The 26548-nt window shown below is 53.9% G+C and overlaps 1 protein-coding gene and 1 non-coding gene across 2 annotated transcripts in view; both read right to left on the reverse strand.

Annotated features, from left to right (window-relative positions):
• The window catches only part of USP43 (ubiquitin specific peptidase 43), a 188780-nt gene that overhangs the window by 120398 nt on the left and 41834 nt on the right, over positions 1–26548 (reverse strand). Inside the window, exon 3 of the mRNA XM_077833850.1 lies at positions 8037–8143. Within this exon, the coding sequence (XP_077689976.1) occupies positions 8037–8143 (107 nt within the window). The remainder of the gene's footprint in view (positions 1–8036; positions 8144–26548) is intronic.
• LOC144275338 (U6 spliceosomal RNA) lies at positions 13341–13445 on the reverse strand. The gene has a single exon (XR_013348017.1). It is a non-coding gene; the product is annotated as a U6 spliceosomal RNA (small nuclear RNA).

Here is a 26548-nt window from a genome sequence, read left to right on the forward strand (position 1 = left end):
AGGCTCCCTGACTGGCTACATGGCCTATTGGATGGACAGGTCAGCAGACTGGCTCCTAAGCCAAGCAGCCACTCAAAATATGCCTGGTGCTGTGATAATTCCTGTGACTACTTGTTCCCAGCCTTGCCCCTACCTTGCCTCACTTCAGGTAACCCAGCTCTGACCCTGCACTTCTGACCTTATCTCTGACCCTGGTCTCCTATTCCTGGCCACTGACTCCTGCTCCAACCACTAGGCATGACTGCCCACATCCCAGTCTCTGCCGCTCAGAGTCCCACAAAACCGGCTATAGCTGGCACCTCCAGACCTTCTCTCTCCTGCTCCTTGAAGTGATGGAATGGCAGCGGCCTGCCCAGCCATCTCTATATGCTCAGCTCTGTTCTGGCTGCACACACCCTGCTACAGAAACTGGCTGGGTCTACAAGTACCTGAAGGCAGAAAACCCCCAAGAGGGAGTGAAATTATTTTGGGAGGTGCCGGGCGGGGGTGAGGGGAAGTGTGCAATGAAAATGTAGTCTGAGGATCTGGACACGCTTCCTGGGGGTGAGGTGGATTCCGCTGTGGAATCCACACGGTGAAAGCCACAGCTCCAGCCATTTCAAACCAGGCTTGATAAAGCACTAGGAAATCTGTCCGGTACCACAGGGAGCGATCCTGGCTGATGGGGAAGGGGAAATCAGATGGCCCTTACCAGCTCTAATTCATATACACCAAATCCATCCCACATGGAACTCTAGTCACTTTAATTACATGGGAGATGAATAGGGTGCTATGATTTTATGACGCAACCGATAAAATCTTCCATTTGTCTGAGCACAGCATGTGCTGTGTTTCAACAGCTCTTTGCTTCAGCAGGACTTAATACAGCAGCAGATTATATCAACAGCCCAGATAATGCTCCTTCAAAACCATTAAGCCATTTTTACTCTATTACAGATTCAAGTGATGTCTTGGAGACACGGGGCGTGGCTCTCTGAGGCCCCGCCTAGACTAGGAAAGTGAAGGGTGTTTAGCAAACATGTTAGCAAGCACATGCATAGGTGCAGAAACTCGTGGTATGGGGGTTGCTGCAACACCTCCAGGTTTGACACGGGGCTCTGCTCCTGGCCCTGCACGTGGGGTCCCAGCTGCCAGCCTCGCCCCCAGGGCTCTGTTTCCAGCCCCGCACACAGGTCTTGGCTACTGACCCTGTGCCCGGAGTCCCAGCTGCCAGGCATGACCCCAGGGATCAACTCCTGGCCCTGCATGTGGGATTCTGGCTGCTGGCCCCAAGCCCAGGGCTCTGCGCCCGCCCGCAGCTGTGGCCCCAGCCTCAGCCTCCTTACCTTTGTCCATGTCCTCAGTACCAGAGCCATGGCCCTGCTCCCAGCCCTAGGGGATGGAGGGGGGCACGGATGGGGTAAGGAGGGGGCAGGACGCCCACTCTAGCACATGCCAGTTAACACCTTTTTAAACACAGCCTAGCACAGAGTATAGATAAAGACAGTGGGGTTTATAAACAGGTTAGCTGTCAGCCCTCGGGTCTCCACTAGGGGGCTTTGCCAGCCCTCTAATGTAGATGCAACTTCTGCCAAGAGAAGCAGTTTTTCTCCTGGTCCAGTAACAGTCCTGAACGACTTGAGCTGTGTCAACAGAAGCCCTCTTCTCTTGGCATTGCTGCATCTACACTGGGATTTTTGCTAACTATGTCAGCTGGGGGCGTGTGGGTTTTTTACACCCCTGCCAAGAAACCTGTGTGGCATGGACCTAGCCTAGGAAAAACAGTCTTTCGTGAAAATGAGATTGTTAACTCATTGGAAAGTCCCTGTGTAGACAGGGCAAGCTAACAGGGTCGAAGGGGAAACCTAGATCAGCTAACACGTTACAGCTGCCACAGGCCCTGTCTATGCTGGGCTCTCAAAATCATGTTCTTGTCTAAGCCCTTTCCGAGCCCTTCAGACGACAACCCTGCTCTTTCCTAGTCGAAGTAGAGAGGAAGCGCACTGATCACAGGTACTAGCATGCCATAACTGCTGGCCACGCGGACTTGTTAATGGTGACATCTGTCTGTCAGTTCAACCCCAAGCCAGCCCCACCCTGCAGCACCCATGTGCTTGGAAATCAGAGGCAGTGCCCTCCCCACTGGCCATCAGATCCCCACTTGATCTTCAGCCGCGTATGGAGGCTACAGCCAGACCCCAAATCATACCCTATGGGCTCCGAACTCCCCAAGAGGATGACACCGGTTTTCTGCGTTCGGGTCATTACACAATAACAACAACCAGGGATAATAATCGGAGCTTAAAGAGATCTCCAAGAATCTATCACCAGCCAGCAATGCTGTTTCTTTAGCACAGAACACGACATTAGGGTCTGGACAACCCATTCAGATACAAATACTATGTCCACTCACCAGCCCCTGGCCCTGATGCCTGTCGTCCAAAGATCACTGAGGCAAAGGTGTGCTGGGGCAGCTGCCTCGCTGTAACGTCACCCCGTCTGCTACAGCAGTGTGCAGACAAGTGTCGAGCGTCTCCCTGATTTGCCACTAACTAGCTGTGCAGGAAACTCTTCACCCACCACTGAAATGCAGCCCAAACTCTCAGCTCTTTGGCGCCTTTGTGTTCTGGGCTCCTACACGTTATGGAAATACAAATCATGATGCTAATCATCTCTGGGGAGGAACGAGGCCGCTGCTTAGAGGCCAATGGCAAACCCTGCACCACAGCTAAGAAAGGGAAGGCCCGGATTCTCCAAGATATTTAGAACTGACCTCTCATCAATTTCAATGGGAGTTAGGCGCCTAAAAACCTGTGAGGATCTGGCCCGAAACCTATTTCCAGTGGAAGCGATCAGGAATTTGGGGAAAAGCGAATGTAATTACCCAGCCTGTCTGGAACTTGGCTAGGATGATGAGGCTCTCATCCCACCCTTGTCAAAGTGACAGGGCATCTTTACTGGGCACACGGGGTCAGGACCTCTGCCATATGTCTTATCTCAAAGATGCCATCTCCAGTTGCACTGGGACCTCGTAAACCACTTTGGGCCAGGTCTGTCTCTGGGGGAATAGTGCCTCCTACTGAGCAGCAAATGCCACTCCCCCAGCACCTGGAATAACAGAGCATTCATACTTTGCACCGACTGTCTCTGATTATTTATTAACTATGGTGTATTATTTACTGAGCACTGCCAAGGTACCTGGTGCTGTAAAAACCACCAAGGACGACCCAGTCTCTGCCTCTCAGAGCTCACAGGCTAATGGGACTCGGTGTGGATGATAGAACACGCAGTAGGTAATTAACTAAGTAAAGTCACTGAGTTATACCCACAATAATACATGGGAACTCATCCTGGCTGAATGGTTCCTTTGCTTTTCATCCCTTTGCAGAGGGTGCTGGATTTTCCTGGCATGGTGCCGGGTACTGGCAATACACGCTGGGACTTCTGGCACTCACAAAGGAGTTCAAAACTCTGTGCACACGCTTTGGCAACGCTGACATTTTATAAACCAGTTTGTTTCTGTATTCTCTCTCTCTTTCTCCCCCTCCCCCATCCACAGCCCAGGCTACCACCCACCTGTGAGCAGACTGTGATGTGACATTGCCGAGGAATAACTTTACCACCACAACCACTTAATCACCTGACGCCCAGCTGGCACTCCCAGAGTCTTAATACGGCAGCCAGGTATGCTAATGCCCGTCAACTGTATCCTTACTGGGCAGGTGTTACCTGATCTATCTGCTCACAGAGTCAACTGTGCTAACCCCAAGCTTTTTGCTGTTATTCTCCTATGGAGTTTGGCTGGAGCAGAATCACTGTGTTCATATCTGTTCTCTCAGAACAATGCAACAACCCTTCGCTTCCTTCAAATGTAACAAAAGCACTGCACTCACCACTGATGGGCAGCCACCTCTGGCAACTGTCCAACATTCAAAAAAGGAAGTGAAGAAGAAAACTATATCCATTTGACACACAATAGGAATTTTAGGTGGCCAGAGGGACTATGCCTATAGCCCCAAAGTTAACATCCCATCTCCTACCACAAAAAAGCCACAGCATATTTCATGACTTCAAGTACGGAGTTATTTGTCCAGTGTGGTCTTACAGGAGACCGCCACTTAGAGAATGACCAAGGCTACATCTGGCAGCAATTGGGTTTTGCTTGAAGGGCTCCCATCCAAGCATTGTCCAGGCCAAAGAGCTAAACCTCCCCAGAATTTTATTTCTGTGCAACATTTCCACTTATGACACATCTATCACTCCTTGTTATGAAGATCTTTGCCATCTGATTCCTAAATGGGTCTTTAATTTTATTTCCAGATCAGCCCTTCTGATAATTTACATTCACACAGTGATGGCGGAAAGCACATAAATATCTCAGTGAAGTTGCTGCTTATTAAGCCTCACTCCGGGAATAGCTTCAATGCCACCAGCTCTCCGACATGCATAATTCTGTGCTAGCAGTCTGGGGGGGAGTGGATGCCTTTGTGATAGCCTTGCTGCATAGTGACACAATAGCAGGTGGATTCATGCACCTTCCGAAGTCCCTCGGGGAATGTATTTAGTGCAGAGGATTCCAAGCTGATCGTTCTTATTTTTTACCACTACCGGCACTTACTGCAGGCTAGTCTCTGTGCTCACCGGGCCGCAGTACGGCTCCACTTTGAATAGGAAATAGCGGGTGGTGTTGTCACGGAGTCCCCGGGGCGATGCTCTGGAACTGCTCCCTACGAAGCCCGTCGGGACTCTGGGGAAATCTCCTTTCTGTGAGCAGACTGTCTTCAGGACACACAGCTCACACAACTTCCACCTTCCTGGGTCTGACCTCGGAGCATTCAGCATCCTCTGCCCCTCCGTGCGCTTCCCACAGCGAGTCCGCCCAGGCGGGGTCCTGGGGAAGCCAGAGGGTCCTGCACCCCAACTTCGCAGTCAGACGTGACTCTCAGCCAGCCAGTAAAACAGAAGGTTTATTAGAGGATAGGAACATGGTCTAAAACAGAGCTTGTAGGTACAGAGAACAGGACCCCTCAGCTGGGTCCATTCTGGGGGGCAGTGAACCAGACAACCACATCTGCACTTCACTCCACGTCCGCAGCCAGCCTCAAACTGAAACTCTCTCCAGCCCCTCCTCCTCTGGGCTTTGTCACTTTCCCGGGCCAGGAGGTAACCTTATTCCTTTGTTCTCCAACCGTTTAGCTCTCACCTTGCAGGGGAGAAGGGCCAGGCCATCAGTTGCCAGGAAACAGGGTGTCGGCCATTCTCTGTGTCCAGACCCCTGCACACACCTGCCTCTAGGGCTCTGCAACGATCATACACCCTTATCCCACCACCTAGATACTTAAGAACTGCATAGGGGAAACTGAGGCACCCACAACATTCAGAGGAAACATTAAGATCAGTCCCGCTTCGTCACAGTTGTGTCGATTGAGTTTGTAGCAGAAATCCTCTAAAGTCAACAGACACTGCAACCGCCATTTCAATGTGGAAATCCATGCTTCCTGCTGTTGCACCAGCTGTTAACATTTGGGCTGTTCTTGAGGTTCTTCAGGACTTTCTCGTCCTGTCCTGGCCAGGATGTGCTGAGACACCTGGGCGTTAAGATTGGCTCTGTGAACAGGTCTTGGACTGGAAGCTGTAACAGTTTCAGATTTCATAGATAGATTCATAGATTTTAAGGTCAGAAGGGACCATTATGGTCATCTAGTCCGACCTCCTGCACAACGCAGGCCACAGAATCTCACCCACCCACTCCTGTAACAAACCCCTAATCTATGTCTGAGCTATTGAAGTCCCCAAATCATGGTTTAAAGACTTCAAGATGCAGAGAATCCTCCAGCAAGTGACCCGTGCCCCACCTGCAGAGGAAGGCAAAAAAACCCCAGGGCCTCTGCCAGTCTGCCCTGAAGGAAAATTCCTTCCCGACCCCAAATATGGCGATCAGCTAAACCCTGAGTGTGTGGGCATGACTCACCAGCCAGACACCCAAGAAAGAATTCTCTTTAGTAACTCAGATCCCACCTCATCTAACATCCCATCACAGGCCATTGGGCCTATTTACTGCTAATAGTCAAAGATCAATGAATTGCCAAAATTAGGCTATCCCATCACACCATCCCCTCCATAAACTTATCAAGCTTAGTCTTGAAGCCAGATGTCTTTTGCCTCCACTGCTCCCCTTGGAAGACTGTTCCAGAACTTCACTCCTCTGATGGCTAGAATCCTTCGTCTAATTTCAAGTCCAAACTTTGTGCTGGCCAGTTTATATCCGTGCACCCTGGATCAGCAACCAGAACCTCGGCTCCAGGCATGTCACACTCCTGGATGTCTGGAGGAAAACTTGCTGCCTCCTTCTACTAATCGTCGATTGTCCAGACTGTGCTTCCCCTTGTCCACCACAAACAGACCGCACCCAGGCTATCTGACGGTCAGCAGGGGTGTCGCCCAGGCGGGAGGGAGGGCAAAACGCGCGCCAGATTGTGAGAGTTCTGGGTGAAGCCGTCTAGCTAAATAACACTGCTTCAGAGGAAATGGCCAGACCCAGCCCTCGAGCTCAGGTTCTGGCAGGCGCTGGTGATTCAGTCGAGAGTGCGCTGCCCTCTCACTCGGCACCGAACCCCAGGCACAAGCATGGTGCTAAGGGGCGCTGGCTGCTGCCGCCTTTCCAGTGCGATATAAAGCCCAGGCCCTGCCCACGTGCGGACGTTAAATACGATTAGGAGTGGTGGGAGGGTCAGATTTCAGACTGGGTCGTTACACTTTGCCTACCAAAAATTCCCCTGAGCTTTCAGTTGGGTACAATAATCGTCTTCTGACTCTGTCCAAAACTGCCACCAAGCCATGCCGTGGGCTGTTAAACAGCTGCCATGCTCCACCCCAGAGGTGGCTGCATTTCACTGCCAGGCGAAGTAACTCCTGTCTCCATGGCTTGTGCAATCTGTAATGCACTTTGGGATGGCTGGATGGAAGGTACCAGGGAGGTACTGGCCGGTGTTGTCACTGGCAGTACCAGGAAGCGTTAGCCTCACAGCCTCCTCATGGGCTCTCCCAGTTCAATATTCCTGGTGCGCTCCCAGCAGAGATGGGAAACACGGGGCAGGGTTTAAAGAGCCACTACTGTCAGGGAACTCTCTTCACCCCCTACCTCCCTGCCCCTTGAGGATTCTCTCTCCATTACTCCATTCACCAGCCGGAAGGGGTCTCCTAACTGATCAGCCCCAGGACCTGGAAATCCAGCTTGGCACCTTCTGCCTCTGACACCGGCACTGCAAAGCGAGACTCTGCAGCCGGGACTCTGCTGCTGTTTCAGCTGCTGGAGTGTGACTGCAGCTTGCTCTCCTGCAGCGCGCTGGGCTCTGCGAAAAGCTGCTCTGTGCTCACTAAAGTGAGCTGGGGTGATGGGAAGCCCCATGGGGGGCGCAAAGAGGGAGGCAGGAGGGGGCATTTTGTAGCCATTTTTCTGACTAGCCTTTAAAAATGGGGGCGGGGAGGGTCCTCACGGTCAGACGGGACAGCGTGTGTCTGTGTGTGTCCCGGCCGCTGCCTGGGAAAGCATGCTGCATGGGTACTGCAGGACAAGGAAGCACAAGGCAGGCAGAGCTGGCAGTGGGGCATGGGTTGCACTCCTTTCCCGTTGTGTATCTCTCCGCGGTTACTCCCGCTTTGCACCAGCAGAGAGAGCAGGAGAGTCACTCCACAGGGCAGCCAGGCTGGCCTCTCCCTACAGCTGCAGGTTTTATTCCTAGAGAGGTAAAGCCACAAACTATTTCCATTCGGCTCCCAAGAAGCTTCACCCCCATCCCCCGGGTACTTATCTTTGATGCCCAGCATGATGTCGCTGGAGGTGCCACGCAGCTGGCAGGCAGCCGACATGGCCTGGGTCCCACAAGGACAGGTGCCACATCCCTTTTCTGTGCAGCAGGGAGTGTCTGGATCCCAGCCCCTCGCCTCCCACCTCCCCCAGCCCCACTCCCAGCTCAGCTTGACACCAGGGGTGAGGCCGATGCAATGCAGGGATGGGACAGGAAGATTTGTCTGGGGCAGACGTGTCCCCCACTTACCTGTACTGTGCTTGGAAGTGGTTCTGCACAAAGCTCTGTCTGCTGGGAGGCTGGGTGGCTGGCTGGGCGTGGCCAGAGCCACAGCTCTCGTCGAGACTGGGCTGGGGCTGCAGAGAGACAAACGGGGTTATGGAAACATTGGACAGCGGCTGAAAATCCCCCGACTCCCCCCAGCAGCACCCCTGCCCCCACCACCCCACTTCCCTTGGCAGAGGCTGTCCACAATTCCTCCTGATGGAGATCTTCCCCTCCACCCCCGTCTCTACCCCTGCTTCTCCACAGCTCAGGGTGCAGGGAGGAGAGCTGGGTGGGACCCCTACAGAGGGGCATGGGCCACGGCTCTCCCCAGAGCTTAAGCACGCTGACTGCAGCCCTGCCAGACCAAAGCAGGGAGGGGAACAAGAGATCTGCTTCCCGATGAGCGGGGGGCATGAAGTCTGGGGTAATGGGGCAGCAGGCGGGAGCAGGGGGTGGGGAGGGAATGGGGGCGGGTCTAGACGAGTGGGGGAAGGGGCTGGAACCAGGCTGGAGAGCAGAGAGCTTTTCCCCCCCAGGCAGTCTGGTAGAGTTACTCTAAGGAGAGTCACCCTTGTCTTTTGTGCCTGGAGAGGCCCTCAGCTAGCCCGGTCCCTCTTCCCAGCCCTCAGCCCCAGCAGCCACGACAGTAGCCACAGACCCTGATGGGTAAATACTGGCTGTACAGACAGGGGAGCAGTGAGTAGGAGGAGGGGGCAATTTCATCGCTGAATACGGCATTGGGGAGACCAACACTGGACACCGCGCCCAACACTGGGTTCCACATTTCAAAGGGATGTTGAAAAATTGGAGAGGGGGCAAAAGAAAGCCACGAAAATGATTCAAGGGCTGCAGCGAGAGACTTACAGAGCAATCTGTTTAGCTTCTCACAGAGAAGATGAGAGGTGGCTTGTTTATGGTGTCTAAGGACCTTCGCAGGGAGAAAACACACCTACTAAAGGGATCTTTAATCTAGCAGAAAAAGGCAGAACCACCAAAGGCTGGAAGCTGAAGCCCGACAAACTCAAACTGGAAATTAGGAGCAATTTTTTACCAGGGTGGGTGATTAACCATTGGAACAAACTCCCAAGGCAAGTGGTGGATTCTCCATCTCTTGCTGACTTCAGATCAGGACCGGAGGCTTTTCTGGAAGCTGAGTTAGTCGAACACAAGCTCTTGGCCTCAGCCCAGGGCTAAGTGGGGAAATTTAAGAGCCTGTGCTATACAGGAGGTCGGACTAGATGATCTCAAGTTCCCTTCTGGCCTTAAAATCTCTGCATCTCTGAAAGGAATGAGCGATCGGCGCTGACAATAGAGTGGCTGCTTGCTGGACCGCACACAGCCGGCTTGCAGTTATTAGGCGTGGTCCCGTGTCCCCTCGCAGGGAAAGCAAACACGGGTAGTGAGATCAGATGGCTCAGTGGAGAGGAGAGATCGGATATTGGAGAGCAGCACCACCGCAGCTCTGGGACAGCAATGCAAAACACACCCTGAATCCAACCAAGAGAAACCCACCAGCCAGCCAGGCACAGAGCAGGCTCAGCCCCCCTACCACATGCAAAGCTACATGGGGACCAGCGGCTCGCAACTCCCTGGGAACCTGCTGGACGTGATGCTCGCTGGCAAGCAGCTGTCAGCTTTCAAACGCCCCTCCAGAGAGCTGGGTTGGGGAGTGGGGGAAAGAAAGTTAGTGAGTTTGGGGAACGTGTGTCTGTGTGCACAAGGGTTGCTGTGTGCCCACGAGTGTGTGTGTGTGTGTGTGTGCACGAGGGTTGCTGTGTGTGCACGAGTGTGTATTTCTGTGCATGAGGGTTGCTGTGGGTACACGAGTCTGTGTATGTGTGTGCACGAGGGCTGCTGTGTGTGCACGAGGGCTGCTGCGTGTGCACGAGGGCTGCTGCGTGTGCAGCAAGTACAAGCGGAAAATGGTGCTAGGTGTGAATTAACCTCATGTAAGTGATCAGAAACTGAACAATAACTAAAAACACCACCTGGGGTGCATGCCTCCAAGGCAAGTGCGACAGCAGCACTTCACAAGCAAGGACATCAAAATAAATAAATACATCCCTGCATTTCCCTGATGTCTATCATAGACAGATCTCAGAGTTCTTTACAGCACCCCAACAAATATAATCACCCCAGTTTTACAGAGGGGTACACTGAGGCACAGAGCAATTAGTGTGACTGGCTCATAGTCACAGACATTGAGTCACTGACAGATCTGGGGACAGAACCCAGGAGCTCTGACCCCCAGTTCCCTATTAGAACCCCTCGCCCATGCTAGCTCAGTTACGATACCCCGAGCAGTGCGAGTTTTGGGGGTGTGGCTGTCCTGAAGGAACAGCAGCAGGAAAGGGGACATGATCCCTTCCTAATAGTGGCACTTTTCACCTTGCACCCCACACTGCAACAATGGGAAAGTCAAATTCCTCAACTCTTCCTGCTGGGGAGATTTGCAGGTGAAATAACAATCAGGTCCTTAATTGTGCCTCCCAATTGTAATACCCAGGCAAGGAGAGCAGATTGCAACTTCATCTGAAGATGTGATAAATAAATCTCTGTCACTGGTCCTGTACAAAATTCCTAGAGCAGGTCCTAAGGTGACTGCTTCTGTATTTACAGTCTCTGCATCAACGTAACAGCAGCTAGTACCGCTCACCTAGTGAAGGTTATTGCAACAAAACAGAGGAAGATCCAAATCACCCCAACAAGGGTGCAATTGACAAAGCCACTGGAATTAGGGACAGTACCTGCCCTGTCAGCTTCTGGGAGAAAAGTAAAGAAGAAGAAAAAGGTCTGTCAGTTGGCTGAGTTAAGCCCCACTGAGCGCCAGCTCTCCTTTCTCTATCTGCAAAAGAAATTGAAAGAAATTGACCGCAGACTGGAGTTCCTTCCAAAAACCTCTCACTGCCCTGCTGGACAGAGAGCCAGCAGCTCCCTCTACAAGACCACCAGCAGTGCTACCCAGACCAGCGGCTAGCTACCAAACCCCAGAGGGAGACTGATACTGACAAAGGGCTGAGCCCTGCCCGCGGCTGGCAATAGGGTACCTTAGAAACACCAGCAGGAGCCTACCGCAGTAATTTAGATGGAACACAGGAGCTAATGGCGTTAACATAACCCAGTCACTGTCCAACATTAAACAGTGCTCTACGACGTGCTGGGTTTGGTATAGAGACCTCAGCTTCCTTGGCACCATGGCAAACGCACCATTAACCATCCTTTGAACCTTGTACTGAAGATAAAGAAAAGAAGGGAAACCAGTGAAAGCCTTTGGAATGTCAAGTATGAAGTCAGGCTTGCATTTCAACGGCACCCCTTCTTCCGTCTCCCTCAGCTGGTGAGAGTTTCAGAAGGAAACTCTCCTTGCTTGACAGTTTCTTAGATGGAAGCCAGGATGGCACAAATGCCGACTTTCTTCTTTTCGGGTGGGTGCTCCACCCCCACTCCACCCTGAGGCCCTGCTCCCGCCCTGTTCCCTCCCTCAAGGCCCACCTGCTGCCCCACGTCTTTCCACCCTGGCTCCACCCCTTCCTCTGAACGTGCCCCACCCTTGCTCCGCCTCTTCCCTCCCCCACTCCGCCCACTCCCTCGGCCTCCCGCCCACCACTGAACAGCTGATCGGGGTGTGGGTTCTTTTTTTTGCCATGGGTGCTCTAGTCCCGGAGCACCCACGGAGCCAGTGCTGATGCAGGATTGTAATCGCTGTCCTTCTGGGAGAAAGGGGAGAAGATCGTTGAGAAGGGTTGGAGCTGCTGCTGTTGTAACAGTCCGATCCTCCTTCATCCCAAGTGGTGGTTGAGAGTCAGCTGAAGCTGGTAGGAGCAGCCATGTCATTTGGGCCCCTCCCTCTGGCTCGGTCTGGTCAGGACGTCTCTCGGTATAAGGATGATGAAGGTCCCGGGGCCCAGGAGACGGCGGGGTTGGCAGTCACGAAGGTGAAGCTCACTCCAGTAGCCTGTGTCTGGTCTTCCTGTATTTCCCCCCCAAAAGTCTCTTTGTTTAAGGACCCACAAAAGGAGTGGGTGGAATAGCCCATCCCCTCGTTCTTTTGTCCACCAATTAGCCCTAATATCCCACACGCAAATTTTAATTCATTAATTTCGGGTCCCACATCCTCTGTCTTTCCTAAGCATGATTTCAGCATAGTTCTTGAATCATAGCAGTGTGGCCTTTTTCGTTTGGACTAATTTATCTCTGTCTGGTTCTCCTGCACCTGTTCATAACATTCATTATTGAAAACAACCTGACCTACTTTCCAGCTCCATGTTATTACAGGTTATTCATGAACTCTGTACAACGGAGCTCACAATCAGAGTCAATTTGTAGGCTTGAGTCTCACCCCAGGGCACCCCACCCAGTGTGGGATGCTCTGATAGAGAATGCCCCAGCCCCATGCCCCAGGATGCTCAGAGACACCAGCTGGAAGAGCGCCCCCTGCAGGGCCAGTACTAAGCAGCTGCTGCCCTCCATTCCATTCCTGTGTAACCGAACCAGGCTCCTCTACAGCAAGCAGGAACGGGATTCACACCGCGCCACACTGGTGCCCACAGTCCCCTGGAGAAGGGGATGTGAAGGATGGGGATGGCTGAGCTCAGCCAGCTCCCTTCACTTCCATGGCTACCACACAAAGGACCAGGAAGCCTGGCGTGACTTTGGCTTGGAAACAGCACCCTCCCTCCTTCCATGCCACCCTCCTGACTTGTGGAGAAGTGGAGGAGACACCTGCCAGCCCAGATCCAGACCTTCCCCACCATCCCAGTCACTTCTCAGACTGCCAGTGCCAGTGATAGGCTTTTTGCTTCAGTGATGAGACTGGAACAGATGGCGGGAGCCGATGGCGGGAAGAGAAGTGCCTGTTAGAATCCCCCACGCTGGCAGCCTGATGGCTCGGCGGGGCGGGGCTCCCTCTGGGGAAACGGCACATCAGGGAATGTTCACTCCATCGGGACATGATCTCCCAGGGCTCCATGCGCCTTGCCCCCATTACGATCAAAAGGGAGCTGGGACACAGGCTCCACATTGGGTCTTTGCAGGGATCGCTCTCCCTCTCTTTCCTTGCTGCTAACATGACCTATGTGAGGAGCAGGTTATCCCCTATCTGTGGGGTCCTGACACCTTCCTCTGAAGCAGGAGCAGTTGGAGGTGGGATCTGGTGTCCCGGCTCTGATCCAGCCTGGTGATACCTGTGGTACTATGGTTTGATCTTTCTTCTCCTAAGAATGGCCATGTCTGTCCATCTGGGTCTGTTTGTCCTTCTCCTTGCAGGCAGACAGCTGGATGGTGCCGGTCCCTGTGTTTCTGCCCTTGTCTCTTTGCGTATCATCCTTGCACAGAGGCCATGCTAATCTTCTCTGTATTGTTCCAATTTTAGGGTAGGTCTGTGGATATCACTGCTAAGATATCACTATCAGAAGCATGGAGGTCGTTTCTGAGAACGCCCTGCAGTTTCCCCCCCGCCCCAGCCCAGAAAAAAGGGACCTTTAAAACAGAGCGGGAATGGGACAACAGGTCACACATGAGAGCTGGGGTTGGGGAAGCAGGCAGTCAGTTACCACAGGAAGGAGTTATATTAGGCTTCCCAGATTACAGTGTATTCTCTTAGTAATAACTGTCTGACAGCATCAGTAATTTCAGTTAATTACACAGAGGGAAGCAATTTAGGCACATTGCAGGCAAACACAAAGACGCCAGCATGTGTTTGTTACAGCTGAGCATTTCTCTCTGTGTGTGAGGAGGTCAGTGCGGGTGGGCTGGGAATGTCTGGTGTCTGTCTGGGGAGGGGGTATATTTAGGGTGAGCACGTCTACATGGGGGGTTACTGTAGGGAATATGTAGGTGTGTGTATTCAGATGGGGCTCTGTTCATTCATTCTATGGATCTCTATATGCACCCCTCTGTCTACCCATCCATCCCACATATCTACACCACTGTCTTGCTGTCCACACATACAGCACCTACAAAGATTGTATTTGCTATGGTATTCAATAGGTATTCTTAATAAGAGTAATAAAATAAGAAGAAGCACCTACCTCGGATACAGCGCTTTCATCCACAGACTTCAAAGTGCTTTACAAAGGAGGTCAGTATCCTTGTCCCCACTTTACAGTTGGGGAGACTGAGGCACAAAGGGGGCGAGTGACTTGCTGTAGGGATGCTGAGCCCCTGTAGTCTAACTGCAGTCAACAGCAGCTCGACACAGCAGATCAAGCCCTTGATGTGTTGCCATCCCATCAAGAAATTTGCTACTGAGGAACATTTTCGGATGAGCCGCCTGGACCTGGCCTGCGTGTAGGAGGGAGGAAAGGGCCTCTCCGGATGAAGACAGCATGGCACTGCCAGAGCTGGCTGCTCTCAGGAAGGCTGAGGGGCTGTCAGAGAGCAGCCGCAGCGGCTCTGGAGGGATGCCTGATACCCAGCAGCGACTCCAGTCTGTCACTTTGGCCTAGCAACCCACTGCGCCACCTGCTCTCGTTAACAGCACCCCAAGGAGGTGCTAACGTCTCCCCCAGCGGGAGGGCCAGGCCTGTGAACATCGTTGTACAAAGCCACACTCTGACAGCTGGGAAGGGCAGCCAAGGTGACTCGCGAGCACCCAGGTGCGGGCAGTGACAGATAGGCCGTGTTCTGGGCACGGCTCCCCGTGCAGCCGCTCAGACACGGGGCGGGAGGGGGAAGCCGTTGTCAGAGCTGGAAGGAGAGCCGGGTCTTTCTGCAGTGGGGCCAGCCTTGGGCCATCAGCCCATTTCTATCTGCCTGTCCATCCAGGGGCTTATACTGACCCCTCTCCTCTCTGGCCTGTTTCTGAGCACCTCACACATATGCATCCCTGAGCTAAAGCCGCAGCTCCTTCTCCTAACGCTGCGCTCCCTGAGGGGATGTCAAGCAGGGATTTCATCTCACTCCAGTCAGCCACTGGAGGGGGGCCTGCAGTGGGGGGAGGTGACCCAGGAAGGGGTTAAACTCTTCATTAGATAGAAAAGAGCAGGCTGCGGCCTGAAGAGCTGGCAGCCAGGGCTCCTTGGCATGTGGGGGGAGGGCCTGGCAGCTCGGCCTCGCAAGGGGGGACCCTGCAAAGGAAGCAGAGACTTCGTCAGGGGGTGGGAGGAGGACAAGGGGCTCCTGCAAAGGGGAGTAGCTGGTTCTCTGGGTTGCTATAACTGGGAAGACTGGACTACCCATGCCAGGCAAGCCATGGCCGTGCTGCACACACAGCAGGCGGTCCATGCGAGCTTTCTGCGAGCTGCCCACCATCGTACGGCTGTGTGTGGGGCCTGTGGAGTTTCCCAAGGCTGAGCCTGGAGTTGTTTTTCTGTCTGTCTGTAGCTGGACCTGCCTTATGAGGGCCATAAGCCTGAGCCCTGGAGTGGGGCAGAGACTGGATCCGTAAGAGCCCATCCACCCCCTCCTTCGTCAGCCAGTGGGGTCTTGCTGCAGTGCATTATACAGCACGCTCTCCTCCCCTCCGTACACCTATCCAGCCCTGCTGGCCCACAGAGTCAGAAACTGGGGCCGGGTCAGTGGCAGGTAAGGTATCAACCAGTAATCGTTAGGGCTACTGACCAGCCCAACAGGGCCAGCCTGTTCAGGAATCCACTGGGCAGGGACCCCAGACACATCAGGGCTTCTCCAACTCCGTCCCAGCCCCACAAACCTCAGGGGTAATGGGAGAGGCACGAGGGAGCACAGCAAATCTATGGCGAAGACAGGAATGGAGCCCAGGTCACCTGACTGCCAATCCTGAGTCTCTACCACAAGGCCACCCTTCCTCCTTTGCTTCCAGGGTATGGCCCAGCCTCTCTGGGGTCTCTGGGCTGTTCCCCTAACACACAGCACCAGGGTCATGTGGGGGGATCCTCAGAGGCAAAGGCTCCCTCTGAAGACCCTGCCCTGGCTGGAGCTGGTGAGCTGCAACACGGCCAGGGCCCGGCTGACACATTCCACAGAAGGCGGGCGAGGTAATAAATACCTTTTATTGAACCAGCTCCTGCTGGGGAGAGAGACGCTTTTGAGCCACACACAGCTCTGCCTGAGAGGGTTCAAGGGCAGCTCTGCGTGGCTCCGAAGTGTGTCTCCCCAGCAGGATTTGCTCCAATAAAAGCGATTACCTCACCCACCTTGTCTCTCTAATCACCTGGGTCCGACACAACTACACCACCACTGCCAATGTTCCAGTCAGGCTGCGGTGACAGGAGCTCCATGTGCCATGCCCAGGACCTGCTGGGAGTCCATCCCCCCAGTCTGTAAAACATCAGCCATCCCACGGAGAAGTAGGAAGATGGAGCAGGCCTGGTAGGGGAGAGGAGCAGGCTTTTCCCACACTGCCAGGTGGGAGGCTCAGGGCCCAGGCTTAGGGTGATTCTACCTGGCCACCTGCATGGACTTCAAGGGAGTTCTGACCCAGTAAATTGAACCCACTATCTCCACCCTCCTGCACTGATCCACAGCAGATGAGAGTCAGCAACAGCTCCCCGCCCAGGAGCTCCATCCTCTCCCATCACAGCCCCTCCGAGCCCCGTTTCATCATTCAGTAGGGCAGGGCATCACAGTCAGCAGGGCAGGTTTCTCTGGTCTGCACATCCCACCCTGTGCTGAGGTCCCATTAGCTCTTGCCACGCCATGCTGGGTCAGTTCGAGCATGGAACCCCAGAGGGCACGGCCCCGGGAATCAGTGCTGACCTCCCGGCGAATGTGTGCGGCAGGGGCACTGTGCTGCTGGAAGGGGTTTGGGATGAGATGTGGCCCCTTGTGATCACAGAAGATCCCCCTCTGCGTAAGAGTGAGGCGATAAACTCCCGGGCTCTGGGGAAATCCCAACCTGGCCAACTACATTCTGCAAAAATGGATGCAGCATTCTTCATTTCCGGTCCTGACTGGTCCTGGTGTGAAGCCATTAAACAGCAGCTGGGCTCCACCCCAGGGGCAGCTGCACTGGGGCAGTGGATGACAAGACCCCTCCACATCCCTCACCGCCCCCCCGGGTACTGAGAGGAGTGTTAGCGAGTCCACATTAGGAGCTTGGAGCGCCTCAGAGGAAAGGTCAGAGCATTAGCGTTACACCGCTGCAGCAACCGAGACGTGGAGAGGCAATTCAGGGCAGATCACGGAAGGGTGACCCTCTCACAGCCAGCCAAGGGTTCGGGTCTAACACCTTCAGTTGCTATTTGTGCTACTGTAGCACCTAGAGGCAGGGGTGGTGGAACTGAGGGATGCTAGCTCCCTCACCATGGAAATACTGGGGGGCAGATCTATGTTTCTGTCCCCCACAATATCTCGCAGAGGTGAGAGCAGGACCCGAAGGAGGAGCTGGAGCAGCCAACGCGGCCCATGAGATCGGGCCAGGTGCCAGGGTGCAGGTCGGACTCACTGGCCCAGCCTGATCCTACCTTTGAGCCACTGCAGGTCCAGGTGCAGACACCCAGCCTTGGGGAGGGGGAGGAGACCGTGCATCAGCCACCGGGGGCGGGGAGAGGACAGAGCAGGGAGCTGCACAGGGCACCAACCGCTGGCGGGGGCGGTGGGGAAAGCACAGGGCACCAACCACAGAGGAAGTGACATTGGAACGGCAGTATGAACTGTCAGGAAGTCTTTTTCCAGCCTAGAGCTGACTGCCCCTCCTTCCCCCAGAGCCCCAACAGCTCCCCTCCTATCACTCTGCCCTCCAGTCATAGGGAGCTTCAACCCCCCACCTCCAGAAAGGCCCCACTGGGATAGGGAGTCTCATGGTGCTGGGGGCTGCACAGACGCAGTGTGACAGACAGCCCTGCCCCGAAGAGCTGACCAGACAGACCAAAGGTATGAGGTGCATATGGAAAGAGACTTGCCAAAGGTCACATAACAGGTCAGTGGCAGAGCTGGGAAAAAAACACAGGGATCCTGAGTCCTCGCCTTGTGCTCTGCCAACTTGAGCAACGCTGCCTCACTGAAGTGGCCTTTAGCAATTTATTCGTACTAAACTCCGCCTGTGCAATCAAACGACTGTCCACATTCCGATCCTCCGAACACCAGCCCCAAGGGCCAGCAGCCCTTCGTCCCACAGCCTCTGACCCCGCTTCGCCCGGCATGGCAGTTTCATCCCCACGTGCTGCGACATCTCTCCATTTCCTTTGCCCTCTCGCCGCAGGATTACTTATACACGAAGAAACCAGGCCGAGTTTCCTGGCTCCCCTCACATGATTAAAGATGCCGCTGAAATATACAGCAAAGTTCCAAGACACATTCCCCCCCGCCCCCTGCCACCAGATTTCCATTACTGGAGCTTACGCAGAGAGCTCTCCTGGCGGTGAGGGGGTGCCAAGGGACCAGAGGACAGCACAATCTGGCCAAGGAAGATAGAAGCAGAGGACTAATGACTTCTGCCATCTGCCTCGCTGCTCCGCTGTCTCGAACGAGCTGGGTACTTAAAGGGGATGAATGATGAGGTCTTTCAAGGATGCATCTGACCCAGCTGCAGGTCTCAGCTTTCCCCCAGCCAGGGCAGCGTTACAGCTGCAGCAGCATGCAGACACCCAAAGCACCCACGCTCTCTGGGCCCAGGTCACCACGGCCACGCACCTTGCTGGTCGGGCAGGGTTTGGCACAGGTGGTCCTGGACCAACTCAGAGGGAAGAGTCACGACCACCACTGCAGCACTGACCTAGGCCTGCTTGGGGGAGTTGGCAGGATGCTGGCACAGTGCAGGAGGGCACTGAGCCCCTACGGTATTAACCTCCGGTCCCCTCCACTCCTCCCACCTCGTCCTCCCTTCCCAGCGTTCTTGCTTTAAAGAAGCTTCAGAGCTTTCCCTCCAGTCCTGTCTCCACCGGCAATTCAGGGAGCACAGCTCTCCTGGGCTGCAGCCCCAGACTGGGAGTTCATAGCTCGCGCTGCGCTTTCACCAGCCGGGAGCTCGCAACATGAGATAAGTGCCAATGAATTTTCTCTTCAACCACTCAGCAATGTAGTGCATCGGGGGGGGGGGGGGGGGGGAGAGGGGGAAGAGCCCTAACTTCAGTGGGCACTACCTGCTCAACCCTCTGGAAAGCAACCCACTTATGTACCATTAGCACCTCCATATAGAGTCCAAAAGACTCAGTCGAGGCCCCCAAGGCTGATCAGGTTGGCTTAATTGTGTGTGTGAGGGAGAGAGAGACAGCTCTGAGCAGCTCCTTCCGCACACCGCAGGGAGCAGGTTCCTGGGGTGGGCACCTGTCACCGGTGGGAGGCCCGGTCTGTGTGGGAAAGGGACAGGCATCTTTCACACATGCCGCAGGAGGCCGGTGGGGATATGGGGGGCATGTGTGAAAGAAGGTGGTCGGGGTTCACTGGGGAAAGCATCTCAGCTGGTGGGCACAGCTCCCTGGACCACACTGGGAAAGCCCCGGCAAGGGTGGCACTGGGACGACCCCCCAGCAGCGCCTGGTCAGGCTCCTTACGCAGGCATTCTGGCAGGGTGCAACGCACATGTTACTAGGGAGTCTGTCCTAGAGACACCTTCCCGCCCCACCGGCCATTGCCCCAATCACCTCCCCCACATGGACCATCACAGACCCTCCCTCGGGCACCCACTGCAAGTGCTACCGTGGAGAAGTGTCACCAGATCGCCGCTTTGGGCATCTCCAGCATCTCTGAATGCAGTTTAGCTGTTGGAAGTAAGGAGTCAACACCCTGCAGGCAGCCCACTTCCTGCTCCCCACCACAGGGGAGGCGCTCCACTGCTCGGGGGAGTGGGAATTGAATCACAGACGTGACAGGTGGAAACACCCCAGTAGGCAACTGGGCTGGATGGCTCAGAGCAGCACAGGCCCCATTGTTCCGTCCAGCTGTAAGCGTCTCATAGAATCATAGAATATCAGGGTTGGAAGGGACCCTTGAAGGTCATCTAGTCCAACCCCCTGCTCGAAGCAGGACCAATTCCCAGTTAAATCATCCCAGCCAGGGCTTTGTCAAGCCTGACCTTAAAAACTTCTAAGGAAGGAGATTCTACCACCTCCCTAGGTAATGCATTCCAGTGTTTCACCACCCTCTTAGTGAAAAAGTTTTTCCTAATATCCAATCTAAACCTCCCCCACTGCAACTTGAGACCATTACTCCTCGTTCTGTCATCTGCTACCATTGAGAACAGTCTAGAGCCATCCTCTTTGGAACCCCCTTTCAGGTAGTTGAAAGCAGCTATCAAATCCCCCCTCATTCTTCTCTTCTGCAGGCTAAACAATCCCAGCTCCCTCAGCCTCTCCTCATAAGTCATGTGTTCTAGACCCCTAATCATTTTTGTTGCCCTTCGCTGGACTCTCTCCAATTTATCCACATCCTTCTTGTAGTGTGGGGCCCAAAACTGGACACTGTACTCCAGATGAGGCCTCACCAATGTCGAATAGAGGGGAACGATCACATCCCTCGATCTGCTCACTATGCCCCTACTTATACATCCCAAAATGCCATTGGCCTTCTTGGCAACAAGGGCACACTGCTGACTCATATCCAGCTTCTCGTCCACTGTCACCCCTAGGTCCTTTTCCGCAGAACTGCTGCCTAGCCATGGCCTGCTAGTCTCAGGCCATGGGGCTTTGCAACTCCTCTTGGAAAGGCACTTGCATGGGTTAATGGTGTAACTGGCCATGCCCAGAGAAAAAATTCCTCACCGGGCAGCTGGGATCCCCAACAGCTTCCCAGAAGCACAGCCCTGCTCCTTGTGCAGACCCGAGAGCTGGTGCATGTATGCTACTGACCTGGCATGCTCTCTCCAGCCTCAGCGTTGGCATGCCCCCTCACTCCCTGCCTGGCCCTGTTCGGCAGGAGGACGTGTGACAAAATGATTCAGCAGCCCAACATCTTCCCAACACCTAGTGATCTCGCCATGAGGCCCTGCCCTGCTCGTCCTCACCAGTGATCTCCCCTGCTGGGTCAGCTGTCCGCACAGGGGCACTAGCAAGCTCGGGGCGGGAAAGGGGGGGGAACAGCATCTGGAGCCTTCCACCCACTGGCCTGAATGACAGGGCCTGGACCTGAGTCCCAGCAGGACTTGGACTCTGACCCACACCCCTAGCAGGGTTCTAGCTCTGGGGTCCTCAATGCTCAGTGATGTGAGTCAGACTGATGTGTGTGTGGATGGATGGAGGGCTTGAGCTCAAACCTGAGTCCGAGCCTGGCTTGGTGTGCAGGGTGGACATACCATTACTGGGCTGAATGAAGCTTACGCTACACATGCGCTTGCCTGGTGAGCAGTTTACACAGGAATCAGGAATGAGCAGGGAGGCAGGGTCCCACCAGTAGCCAATGGCAGGGGAGGCCGCATTTCTTGTGCTCAGGCCCAACTTGCCCAAGAACACAGAGCACGAAGGAGCAGCAGTAATTCCAGCTTTGCAAACATCAAAGCACCCCAGAGACCCTGACTGCAGCTAACGCCCCAAAGAATAGCAGCAGATTCCAAACAAGCCCAGGGCATCTCGACACGGGCACCAAACTCCGCGCAGCTTGTTTAAAAATACCCAGAAGAGAGGCACTCGGCTCGTTCGAGCGCTCTGCAGACATTAAACAGCTGCTGTTGTGGGACAGCCCTGGCTCACGGCAGTGAGACAGAGATAAAGCTCTCCAGCAAACAGGGCAGGTGGTTGGCACGGCCCTCCAACAGCAGTGCAGCATGAAGTGACCCACGAGCCAGGCTTCCAAAGCTCTGCAAGTGGAAAAGTTTGAAACAAGGGAGAGATGAAAGGCTGTGAGATGCTCTCAGGGGAAAGTCATCAACCGCTGCCCGGCTCTGAGCAAACGCAGTCAGCAGAGGAGCTGGAAAGGAGACGAGCCAAGAGAGAGTCCGGGGAGGTGGAACAGCATGCTAGGAAAGCCCAGAAATCTGCGCTAAGAGAAGGAGGCTGGAGCTACAGCCCCGAGGGAGATAAGAGGGCTCATATCTTCCAGCTGCACCTAAGCCTGCGAACACCTTGCCCTTCTTTAGCCTCTGCTATGCAAAGCCCTCAACATGCTCGCCAGCTGATACTGAAAGGTTCAAAGTCACACTGGCAAAACTGGGCACAGTGCCCGGATCACCTGCAGCCCCACCCTGGCCTTTAGTCTCTAGCCCATCCCTTCCGCGACACACCTACGCACTTGCTTCCTCTCCTCATTCCTGTAGCAATCAGCACACAGAAGCAATCCAAGCCCCGGGAGAAAGTGGCAGGCCCCTCACAGGCCCTGGGGAGAAATTCCTAGTGGGGAGAATCCTGCTCCCCAGCAGGTTTAAGGGCAAAGTGCCATCAGTGTAAATGGAGCATCACTGCACTGGCTGGAACAGAGTCGCTCCTGATTCACAGGGGTGTGACTCCCACCAGAACCCGGCTCCACACAGAGCCAGAGGCAGAGAAACTGTCAGGCGTCTCCTCTCTGTTGGTAATGGACAGGCAGGATACTGGTCTACCTTGGTGGGCAACAGGGACTAGACCTGATTGCTCTGGGCAAGGGCAGCACCAGCACCATCACCCCCACCCGGCCTCCCACTGTGGGGACTTCGTGGGGTTGCGGTACTAATTCTCTCCCCTCCTCAAACCGCTAGGTCTTTACAAGTCTCATCAGCATTCACCAACCCACTTCCTCCCCAACAGGTGAATTCTCCAGCCCTAGAGGGGAACTGGGGGGGCGGGAAGACTGGGCTGACTTTCCTGGCAGCTCCGCTCCATGAGCCAGCTGCCAGGGAGCTAGAGGAGGCTGCAAGGGTCAGAACCCAGTGCAGAGACACAGGCCCTTGGGGTGGCCATCCCTGACTTCTGCAGATCCTCCAAGGCCAGGATACTTGAGGCCTGCCTGTCTGGGGACCAATCCAGCTTCCTCCTGGGGGTGGGACAGATCACTGGAGGAAGAGCCAGCCAGATGGTGAGCCTTATTCACACACCAGATTTTTCTGCCTTTATCTGCAGCTTGGGACGCTCCCGCACCTGCCAGGATCACCAGGGCACGTCCGACCTGATTTGCTCCCTGCCATTGCAGAACCCTCAGGCATCAACACCCCGAGGTCTCTGCTGCAGCACACACCAGTTTAGTCTCCTGAGGATCACGATGCTCTGGTTTAACTGAATTCACCGGGCTCAGCGGAGGGGTGTCAGGGAGGAATGTTAGGGCCCGAGCCCAGCAGGAAGCCAGCCCAGACGAGCTAATGGTCCTTTCTGGCCTTATGAAACTGACATTAACGAGCCAGGAGAGGAATCAGCCAGGTGGGGAGGAGAGTGGCCAAGCAACAGGCCGTGGCCGGGGGGCAAACTAGTTCCCCAGCACAACCAGCCTTGAAAAGGCAGAGGTCAAGATGCGGCTGAGCAGAGTGTGGGAGAATCCTCTCCATCCTCAAGTCACCAGTGGGACCTCCCCACAAGCGAGGGCTGTTGGACGGGGCCAGCCAAGCGTTCCCAGCAGGGAGAGCCATTCAGCCAGCCGCCTACCACCCAACCCTCAGAGACGCCTGGGAAGCCACAGGCAGTGCTAAACCCTGAGAGGCGCTGCCTTCATGAAGCTACAGGAGCTGAGCCCTTCTCAGGATTTGGATCTAGATGTGGCACCATGTAGCACACTCCCATGAACGCAGAAAACTCTCCGCAATATGCATCTAGACCCTGCTTCACCCCAGGGAACCATGTACACTAATTGAAGCTGGAAACACAAAGGCTCATAACTGTATTCAGCAGCCTTATCTCCTGCTGTTGGACAAAGGGAGGGCTCAGCACGAGCCGAGGGCTCTCCGTGTCTGGAATCTCTTGAGAGAACAAAACACGATAGCTACAGGATCGTGCTCAAAATAGAACAAGGCGAGATGTGATCCTATTACATAATCCAAGCTATTCCCCCACCCTGCCGGCTTACTCCCCGGGGAGCCACCGGGAGCTATTTCTTCCATGTGTGTGTGCACACATGTGCCCGTGTGTACATGTGCATATATTCACATGTGTATGCGTGTGCAATCATTCAGGCAAAGTGCAAAGCAGCGAGATCAGATTTATGCCCCTTTCTAGTAGGAAAGGATACACGGGGGGGGAGGGAGGGGAGAAGGCGCGTGGCCCTCTCTGCCGTGCTCCATGCATGCCCCTTGTTTCCTCAAGAATGAATCGGTCACCTACTCTGAAGGAAAAGGAGTACTTGTGGCACCTTAGAGAAAATTTATTTAGTCTCTAAGGTGCCACAAGTACTCCTTTTCTTTTTGCGAATACAGACTAACACGGCTGTTACTCTGAAACCTACTCTGAAAGGACCTTCTTAAAAGCACTGCAGAACATCCCTAAAGGGCTGCTTATCTGCAAAGAGTGAGGGTGTAAAAAATACCGTCCCCCCCACCCAAGGGAATATCAGAGTGAGATCTCTGCCCACTTCAGTGGCAAGGACATGTCTAGCCCTACAGAGCCGGCCTGGCCAAGGGAGAGGGAGCCAGAGTCTGTCCCATCTTGTGTGTCAGCAGCAATGCCTACAAAGGCCTCCTCCGCGCTAGCCTTCTCCCTGCAGATTGCCCACCGTGGCTACCACCAGTGCCGCGCTGATGGTGCTAGACACAGTGGCTGGAGCTCCAGCGTGTACAAAGCCCTGAAGGCCACTGGCACAGCATCGCCAACCCCAGCTGTTCCCAAATCATCTATGAGGCCACAACAATCCCCTCATTTGCTTAAAAATCACAAGGTTTTTTAAAAATAAAATATATATTTTGAGCTCTTTTCACTCCCCTTCCAGATTTTCACGCTTTTCTCCACAATTATTTCTGCTAGAAACTCTCTCTCTCTTTTCTAATGCAAGCTGAGAAATATACTCCAACCACCCCATGACTCCAGAAGCTGGGACTTTAAGAAACATACCAGCTGTCATGAGACTCATGAGAAAATCGCAAGGACTGGCAACACAGCTGGTAGCCGTTGAACCAATACATCCTGTCAACCTGCTCTGAGCAGGGTTAAATGACTTAAGGCCTAAAATGCCAACAGCTGCTCAAACCAAGGGCACCCATCATTAGAACGGCACCCCTGGGAGCAACTGAGAGAAACAAAGTGAAGTGTAATGAAAACCAGGCCAGACTAGAAATGGCTGAGCACACCTGAGAAGAACCTGCTTTTTGTAAAAGGTGCAACAACAAACCTGTTTGCTCACCGGACTGCAGGCTAGGAACTCGCTGCTTTATTAACTGCATCATAGAGGGGAGAGAACTGGAAATTCCCACTGCCTAAACAGGGAGTGAGGGAGGGTGGAGCATGGCTCCAACCCATACTACTGTGAGTAGCCCATTTAACCCCTTGATGACCACTTTACTACACTGCTTAAATGGGAGCTGAGAGCCTTTGAAACTCCAGCCCCGCATTCAGATCAGGTACACCTGGGCAGACAAACTGAAGCACTCAGAGACACCTGAGCAAGGCGGCTGAATTTCTTACAGTCAGTGACGCAGGTTGAGGAAGGAGCCCTATGTTGTGTCATTTGCTTTTTATGCAAAGGTAATATGAAGGAACCACCCGGGCACAGCAGAGACAGAATAATGGGGTTTACTAACTCTACACAACACACCAGACCTCATTACATAGCCACACCGCTGCTCCTACAGGCTTCTAAACGCACAACCCCGTGAGCACCACTGGATACTCCCCGATTCCTAAACACTACACCCAGCTTGACTCTCAGATGCCAGGCTGAGTTGGCATGGGTTTAAAGTTAAGCATGTGAGGAGACCCAATGAAATGGGCTTACAGCACTTTGTTGAATCGTAGAGAATGGCAAGTCCCATAGAAACAACAGAGCAGGCTTGATAACGGTCCCTTTCCTGTGCCCGAATATTAAAACAGAGCACGAATCACGATAATGTGCTAGAACAAATAGCAAGAGAGGCGTGACTGTGTGTAACAATCGGAGCCTGTGCAGCCCGACAGAGAGTAAGAGGTAACTCTATAGGCAGAGACACATCTGATTGCAAGCAGTAGCCGCTTTCCTTAGCAGAGACATTGATGCACTAATAGTAAAATCTCAATCGCAGCTGTCAGGTCACAAGCAAATTGTTCCGTGCATGAATAAATCAAACCAAGGGGTAGTGAAAAATGATACTTCCCCAAATCTCCATAAACCTCCTGTCAGATTTATAGGGACCCAGGGGACAGAAGGAAAAATAAAACAGAATCCTGAAAAGCCAATGGATAGAAATATGAGCAATGCTTTCTTGAATAAAAAATCACTGCCGTACATCTGGTGGCATAAATCGAGTGCTTGGAAAGTTAAATAGCATTTTTAACACAGCTGCCAAGGACTCTTTAAGTAGGACATCCGTGGAACTAAAGAGAACCCAATAAAAAGGGAAAAGAAAGCCAAGCAGAGATGGTTTAAGAAAGATTGTATTAAGACCACAATAAAAATAAGATAATGAGTGTGTTTCCTAACCCAGAGAATAGCAATCCCAGACCTCCTAACCCCCTGCCCACACCCACCAGAGCGGCACTACTTAGAGAGAAATTATCAGAAAGGAAGGACAGTCCAGTGGTTAGACCACTGCCCTGGGAATAGAGACCTGGCTTCAATTC

Source organism: Eretmochelys imbricata, chromosome 14 (assembly GCF_965152235.1).
Source record: "Eretmochelys imbricata isolate rEreImb1 chromosome 14, rEreImb1.hap1, whole genome shotgun sequence".
NCBI lineage: Eukaryota > Metazoa > Chordata > Testudines > Cheloniidae > Eretmochelys > Eretmochelys imbricata.